The 8,365-nt window shown below is 39.1% G+C and overlaps 1 protein-coding gene across 1 annotated transcript; it reads left to right on the forward strand.

Moving 5' to 3' along the window:
- On the forward strand, nucleotides 1-8,065 carry LOC105444489 (probable E3 ubiquitin-protein ligase HERC4). Its single transcript, XM_030992504.1, has 7 exons — nucleotides 1-180; nucleotides 904-1,008; nucleotides 1,475-1,596; nucleotides 4,720-4,893; nucleotides 6,457-6,631; nucleotides 7,012-7,120; nucleotides 7,784-8,065. The coding sequence occupies exons 1-7, from the start codon at nucleotides 1-3 to the stop codon at nucleotides 8,029-8,031; spliced, it is 1,113 nt and encodes a 370-aa protein (XP_030848364.1). The 3' UTR covers nucleotides 8,032-8,065.
- The last annotated feature ends 300 nt before the right edge of the window (nucleotides 8,066-8,365 follow it).

An 8,365-nucleotide genomic window follows, 5' to 3' on the forward strand; every position in this document is an offset into this window, starting at 1 on the left:
ATGGCATTAAACCTGGACGCAGCACATCTTCAATTCGAAATTGACGACGACAAAGAGAAGGTTGTTGAATCAGCTATCTCGGCGGTTAAAGATAAAGATGAAACGTCTCTCATGCTCCCGTTCAAAGTCCATTTCAAGGATAACGTGTCTTTGGGTGTAAATGCTGGTGGTCCCATGAAGGTAAATATCAACACCCTTTCACACGATGGCAACTACTTTCGATAAAATCAACCGAAGGCAATTTCAATAGCCTCGTGCGTCACCTATCTACGTGTAAACATGATGATGACGTATTACGTAATCTGAAAATTATTGATATTGGAAATACAATAGCATATTGAAGTTGACCTTGAGTTGATTTCCGAAAATAATTGCGATCGTGTTAACTTAACTTTATCTTCAAAGAGAACATGCAGACATGCTTGAGGACTAAAGCCAAAGTTTTCGACGTCGTCTGAACTAAATATTTCAATCGCTGTGACTGTAGGCTTTGGAGAAGGAAACAACGCTGGAAATGCCTTAAATATTTACTAAAGCCGGATAATATTATACACAATGATGGTCAAAAGAATTACAAGCCGGTATATTACCGGTTTCCTCGGAATTGATAAGACTTAACAAGACTTGATACAACTTCTGCCGAACCCCTCTTTGTAATTTCATATTCGTTGTACGTGTGTTATATTGCTTTTTCTATATAAGATTCGAGATGAAGAACCTGAATTAACCAATAAGATATTTCAATTTCGATATTGCAATCTATACTGGACCGTAATTTTTAAATTAAAGAAAACCAGTATTAATTATTAGCTGTTTCCGATCTTGGATACTTTTTGTAGTTTGGGGTTTTGTTTTGTTTTGTTTTGTCTGAAACGTGTATTTTCTCTTACATTTCTCGTAAAGGAATTCTTTTCCCGACTGTTCGAAGAGCTCTTCAATGTTGAGAAGCATTCCATCTTCAAGAAACTCAACGATTCTCCTTCGTGTACGACATTGTGGTTTAACAAGGTCATTATCAAATTCATATTTCCATCTCGGAAGATAGAGTACCCATTATTACTAATCTCAATATAGTGTTAATGTAAGTTGATTATAGCTATTATGTAGAGCGTCCGCCTCACCACCGGGAGGTCGTGGGTTCGAACCCCGGCCGCGTCATACCAAAAATACGTTAAAAGACGGGAGTTGCTGCTACCTTGTTAGGTGTTCAACAATAAGGGATAGAGCAACGTCGATCTGGCGCTGCTCAGTGGCTGCCGGGCTCACGATCAATTGGGCAAAAATAATTTCCATTTTCGGTTTAATAACATTTGGAGTGACCTTAAAAGATTATTATTATTATTATTATTATTATAATTTGTGTCGGCCAAGTAAAAATATGCCTTGTAAATTTGGAAATAGTGTGCACCTTCATTCTGATCAAAACACCGTGCAATTAAAGTTTGTATCCTTCTGTATTTAAAACTTATCATAGGATTCTAAGGACCTGGACAAATTGCGATCAGTCGGGAAGCTGTTTGCTCTGATGTTCTACAATAAGGTCATCGTCACAATGCCGTTTCCATTTCTTTTCTACAAGAAACTGCTTGGAAATAGGTATACACCCATTTTAATTTGATCGAAGAAAGACAGGGAAGTTAAGTGTCTCTAATATTTGGGGGCCAGGGGGCAAGGGCGTCGCTAGACCTTTTTCAGTGGGGGGGGGGGGGGGTGTAGAGGCCAACGATTACCGACAAAACTAGTCACCAATTACCGACAAAATTAAATGTCCAATATTTACACATTTAACCCTATAAACCCGGGGCCGAAGGCTAAATTATTTTTCCTATGGACTATCTATAGTACTTGCGTATGCGCAAATGGTCACTTTCCTCGGCGACATACATCTATGAATTATTTCGTCAACTTAGTCAGCATCATAGCTATATTTTAATGCAGGCGCGGAGCTAGGATCTTATTTTAGGGAGGGGCGGTAGAGAGCAAGCGAATCACTTAGAGCGCGCGAAACGCGCTCATTAGGGGGGTGGGTGATAGGCCTCCCGCGCGAAGCGCGGAAGCTTAAACATTACCTTAAATTATTAGGAAAAGAAGACGATTTATTGTACCGTTCTCGACTTTTAATCCTTGTCTGAATGAAGACCCCCCCCCCCCCTCCCGCGCGAAGCGCGAAAACTTTGACGTTCTATTAAATTATTATAAAAAGAAGACGATTTGCTGTACCGTTCTCGACTGTTAATCCTTTTCTGAATCCAGTTTCTCCCCCTCTCACACAGCGCGGAAGCTTTGACGTTTCATTAAATTATGAGAAAAGCAGAAAATTCGGTGTACTGTTCTCGACTCTTAATCCTTATCTGTATTCATTTTCCCCCTCCCGCGCAAAGCGCGGAAGCTTTGACATTTCATTAAATTATGAGAAAAAAACAAACGATTCGGTGTACTGTTCTCGACTCTTAATCCTTATCTGAATTCATTTTTCCCGCGCGGAAGTTTTGGCGTTTCATTAAATTATTAGAGAAACTAGACGATTCGTTGAACCGTGCTCGACTCTGAATCCTTATCTGAATTCAGTTCTCCCCCCTCCCGCGCGAAATTTTGGCGTTTCGTTAAATTATTAGAAGAAGGAGACGAGTCATTGAACCGTGCTCGACTCTTAATCCTTTGACGTTTCATTAATTATGAGAAAAAAGCAGAAGATTCGGTGTACTGTTTTCGACTCTTAATCCTTATCTGAATTCAGTTCTCCCCCACCCGCGCAAAGCGCGAAAGTTTTGGCGTTTCATTAAATTATTAGAGAAAGAAGATGATTCGTTGAACCGTGCTCGACTCTTAATCCCTGTCTGAATTTAGCTTCCCCCTCCCGCGATAAGCGCGGAAGTTTTGACGCTTCCTTAAATTATGAGAGAAATAAGACAATTCGTTGTACCGTTCTTCAATCGTCTAAATGAAATTTTCCCCTTCCGCGCGAAGCGCGGAATCTTTGGCGTTTCATCACAATATAGAGAAAGGAAAACGATTCGTCGTACCGTTGTTGACTCTTAAACCTTGTTTGAATTTAGTTTCCCCGAAAATTTTAAACCTCTGATTTCTTTAGCTGATATTATAGGAAAGTGAAACTTCGAGAAAATACAATTAATGTAGTTGTAGTCACTCTCGAAGTCGAAGTCGTCACAGCGGATAAAAGGTCACAGATCGTAGGGAAAAAAACTTGTCGGCCGACCGACAATATACATCTCACCGACTTCAAACTTCTGCATTGATATTAGTACACGAGGATCGAGCAAGAATACCGACACAGCTGACCCGACACAGCAACATATTTGACCGTGTCTTTCTTGCTCCCTCGACGAGACGACTCCACCCAACAACCCCCTTCTCTCTTTTACTCCCACTCCTCTTCTCTCAGGCTCTTACCTCCCCTCTCTCTCCTCTCTTTCACCCTCCGTTTCTTTTGTTTCCCTTTTACTCTTTTTTCTTCTTTTTTCCCTTTTCTTTCTTTTCCTTTCTTTCCTCTCCTCCCTCTTTTTCTTTTCTCTCTCTCTTTCTTCTCTTTTCTTTCCTTTCTTTTTCTTTCTTTCCTTTCTTTTCCTTTCTTTCTTTTCTTTTCCTTTCTTTTTTTCCTTTCTCTCCTTTTCCCTCTCTTTTTTTCCCTCCCCCTTTTCTCTTTTTTTCCCGACGGCAGCGCAATTTTACCGACAAAATCCTGACAGGTGGGGGGGGGGGGGGTGTCGCACCCCCACACCCCCCCCCCTTTGGCGACGCCCCTGCCAGGGGGTACAAAGTCCTTCATTCTTTTGCAAATTTTGTTCCCAATTCGTACCATTTTCATTTGTATTCTCGAACTCGAGAGCTTATTAATACATTTTCATTTTGTTTAAAACATTTCAAAATGATTTTAAGTCCTTGAGAACTAACACGAGATCGGGCTTTCCCGACTTGTTTCTCCGATTAGCTTACGAGTTGTATACCGAGTTTGTTGGACAGATAGCTCGATGTAAAATTCCAAAAGCTCTTGGATAATAATAATACTAATAATAATATTGGATATTTATATAGCGCACATATCCACCCTGCAAGGTGCTCAAAGCGCTCCAATATTACCCCGGCTCTGCTAGGCTACTGATTTCGGTGCTCACAGCATTCAAGGAATTCCTTCCTACCGATCCCCATTTACTTCACCTGGGTAGAGTGTGGCAAATGTAGATCAATGTCTTGCCAAAGGACATTAGTGCCGCGGCGGGATTCGAACCGCGGACCTTGTGATCGACAGTCCAAAGAATGATTACATGCATATAAATAAATGGATCTGGAATACATTGAATGTAAGAGCTAGCTACTAAATAGAGAAGGGGAGAGAGAGAGGTGGAAACGAAAGAGAGAGATAGAGAGAGAGAGAGAGAGAGAGAGAAAGAGATATATAGAAGCTAGAAAGAGAGAGAAACATAGAGAGAGAGAGAGAGAGAGAGGGAGTTATCCATCTCGTATGCATTTCAATGTTTTTGTTTTGTTTTTCGTAACTCAAGAATGAAAGGTGGACTGGTTCAATTAGGGCCTTTGTTGAATACTTTTAGATGTAAGCTTTGATATCACATTCCTAAGAAACATAAATTGGGAGAAAACAATTACAAAACTTGGTTTAATTTAGTTATTAACTGTAGCTGGTTGCAACAGGTGACTAGAGGAATAATACGACTCTATTTTAACAATATTTAGCCCATCCAGTTTGGAAGATCTGAAACTGCTAGATCCCGGGATGGCGAAGAGCATGGAAACATTGCTAGAGGCGAGTGACGATGAGCTTTCCGACTACAGATTTACAGTGGATGGACCGGTGAACGAACCGGAGATCGAACTCAAACCAGGAGGCAAAGACGAGGTCGTGACCATTGCACATGTGTAAGTATAGTACGATCCAGTCAGAAAGATTAATACCGTTGTGTGTTTTAAAACTTCTACGTTGGACATGTGATAGTGGTGGTTATTTTACCTGACAGCTAAGAAAGCAATAAATGCTTGTTAGTAAGCAACCAGAAGACCGACGGCTTAAGGTCCTCTCTGAGGGACCTGGTAATGAGGATTAATGCCTTACCAAAGGGCACTAGCGCATCGACTTGGTTTCGAACCCGGGTCACCGAATAACGAGACCAATGCTCTACCGACTGAGCTATCGCGCCTGTCGATGTGGTCGAGGAAGTAGATGCATTGTGGTCACTTTGTCTTGGAATGTAATTACAAAAACATTCCTATATTGTTTATGACATATTATCTACATTAAATTCCTTTCTGAATACTTGTTCTAAAATTATTAGATAATAGATTTCATACTAACGCAAAACATTATTTCAAAACAAATGTCACATTACATTTGGGGTTTATAGCTTAAATTCTAACAGTAAAAAAGTGCGTTTCTTGTATTAAATTAAAGTGCGGGTTCATAGAAAATCACAAATATGGCAAATAGCGTATTACTAGAAACTGGTAAGCTAACAGATGGCCATCATGCAAGTTTTAGTTCAACTACATATCGGGTGATTTATAAAAATACAAATAAAACAACCTCTATAGCATCTGGGATATGCGAGAGATTCGCCGGAAAAATAACGATGTTTTAATGCCGTCACAATATGAACCAACCCTGCCCAAGCAGACGACACCCCATAAAGAATGAACATAAATGCAATGCTTTTATTTCTCAAATTATAATGAGTTTAGTGTATATAAATGTGATGGAATTTTACACCATTCAAAAAGGGATATGACCCCCATTCTGAAAACTAAATTCTTTTGTTTGAAAATACACAGGATAGGGGTTAATGAACAATCAAAGAAACCACACTTTCAAATTAAAAAACCTCCGGAATGATAGCATGGACGTCATTTGTTCCCTCTTGAAACGCCGAACATGCCGCGGTGTATGCAGCTGAAAATACAATGGCGTCCTATTTTGTTTACAAGCGACAGATTCCTTTTTCTTCTTTTTTCCTTGCATTTTTCATCCAAATAATATCATGCACGGGGTTTAGAGTGAGGCAATGGATTAAACATTTCGCCTGAGGGAATTGAAGTAAGGGAAATAACTGAAGAAAAGATGACAAAACAGGCAGTGAAATTGTGTGAGATGTCATGGGACATCGTCTGCTTGTGCACATCATGTTCAACATGGGACGTCATATCTCAGCAGCGACCGGAGAGCTTTTCAGGTGCTATGTCGGGGCTGTATCTAAGCGTTTTGTAATTGTTAATAATCATTACTTTGAATTTTGTCTTAGCATTGGCTTTTGATAACCTTGGCCAATCAAAGTGTCACCTTTGCAATAATGACATTAAAGTTAGTTTTTTAAATCAATGAATTTTCTCTTTAAGCACTCGATTTCGAGATTTCAACCCCTGTATTGATTTTGGTATCCTGAGAAGTAAATTCTTTCAATGAAATTCTTTCTTTTATTTTACGAATTCCAGTGGAGAGTACATTGAGCTTTACGCCAGGCACTACACAGCATCCTCCCAGTTCAATGTATTCAGTGAGAGTTTTTGGAGCATGTTCGATGATTTCGGTCTTCACCAACGTTTTGCACCGCAGGAGCTGATGTCATTATTCCAAGGAGGGGAATATGATTGGAAGGCCTTTCAAGAAGTGAGCTCCTCTTCTTCAACATTCTTCAACACTCTTTTTTTTCCTATTTTCTTTCATCAACGTACTACAAAGGGACAAAAACAAAATCACAAATGTACAACAAAAAATGAATGTACTTCGGACAGCCTGGTTGCACAAAATACACAAAATATCGTGATTTTTGTTTACATAATGCAAAGTTGGTAGGTGCTTTTAGATTTAATAGAAGATAATTTATTTCAAGAAGATAAAACAAAGATAATACACGTTGTATACTTTAAATTTGTTTCTTGGGAAATAAATTTGAAATTGTGTTTAATTTCATCGCACAGATCAATTATCTTTTTTTTGTTGTTGCTGTTGTTCATTTTCACTTTCGTAATTTGCTCTTCTCTGCACAGAGCTTTGGTTATGATGAGAAAGGCTACACAGCAAACCATCGCGTGGTCAAGATGTTTTGGTCAGTGTTCCATGGTGATCTCACTGAGGATGACAAAAGAGACTTTCTGAGTAAGTCAAATCTTCATCGGTGATCGTTGACCGTCAAAGGCCTAACTGTATATAAATAGACGTACCTATAGCACAGTACTGTATGCAAAATAGATAATTATAAAGAAGATCAGTCACTTCGTCGTGTTTGAACGTTTGACGTTGATAATCCCTTTTAAAACATCCTGTGACAAGACAAATATTGTGCTGCTTTGGTATCTTTTTTGTCATTTTGACATGCATGGTGTTACTTTCAAGACACTGATAGTGTCACTGTGACAAGATGATAATAATCTAGTCATGTCTTTCGCTCTGCATGTTTCAGGGCACATTACTTTCATGATCCACCAACTACCTTTGATTATGTCGGAAGGCACCCTTTTCCCCAAAAGTAATGAAAGGTTTGAAATTCAGAAGAAGAAAAAAATTTCCATACCAAATAGGGTTCATTCTCCGAAAGTTCATAATTCTTAACAAATTATACAAGGTTCTATGTCATTTTCGGAATTAGAAACGTTTAAATTCATGGAAATTATGAACCCTATTTCATGTTCCGAAACACGAACCTTCCGAATTGTCAACCTTCAGAGTAACAGACTTTTTGATTTATGAACCTTGATATAAGAAGAAAACAAAAATGGACATTTAACCGATTATTAATCTTCTATGCGAATTGTTTTTCAGGAGTCATGACGGGTGCAGACCATGTCCCCATTGGTGGAATCCAGGAGGTTAGACCTAGGATGTGGCCCATAGGAGGAGACAAAGATTGTAAGGGGAAACCCCCGAAGGACATGTGCCCGGAAGTGAATACATGTCATGGTTTCATCGTGCTCCATCTCCCGATGTACAGGAAAAGAGAGCATCTCAAAGAACGACTCATGATGCTAATAGAGATGAAAGGGCACGGATTTCATAAAATACCAGAATAAACCTTGGACTGTCGTAGACAATTTAACAGTCTCGTATACGGACATTGACATATTATAAATCTAATTTATTAGTCAAAGAAAAGTATTCAAAACTGGTTGTTACATTTTAACGTTGGGTCAGTTGCAAAATAATTTGTATATGATGAATAAATGAATTGTATAAAATAGTATCTGTTATACACGGTGGCACTGAATTCGGTCACAACGACAAACCGACCTATTTTGGGCCATTGGGAATACTATGATTGAACATTTTGATTGGTCTGTAGTTGTTTTGGTTTGGTATTGGTTTCGTTGGTGTGACTGAGCTGAGACAACATACGATATAAAGAAA

The sequence above is a fragment of the Strongylocentrotus purpuratus genome, unplaced genomic scaffold (assembly GCF_000002235.5).
Source record: "Strongylocentrotus purpuratus isolate Spur 01 unplaced genomic scaffold, Spur_5.0 spur5_scaffold_2, whole genome shotgun sequence".
Lineage (NCBI taxonomy): Eukaryota > Metazoa > Echinodermata > Echinoidea > Camarodonta > Strongylocentrotidae > Strongylocentrotus > Strongylocentrotus purpuratus.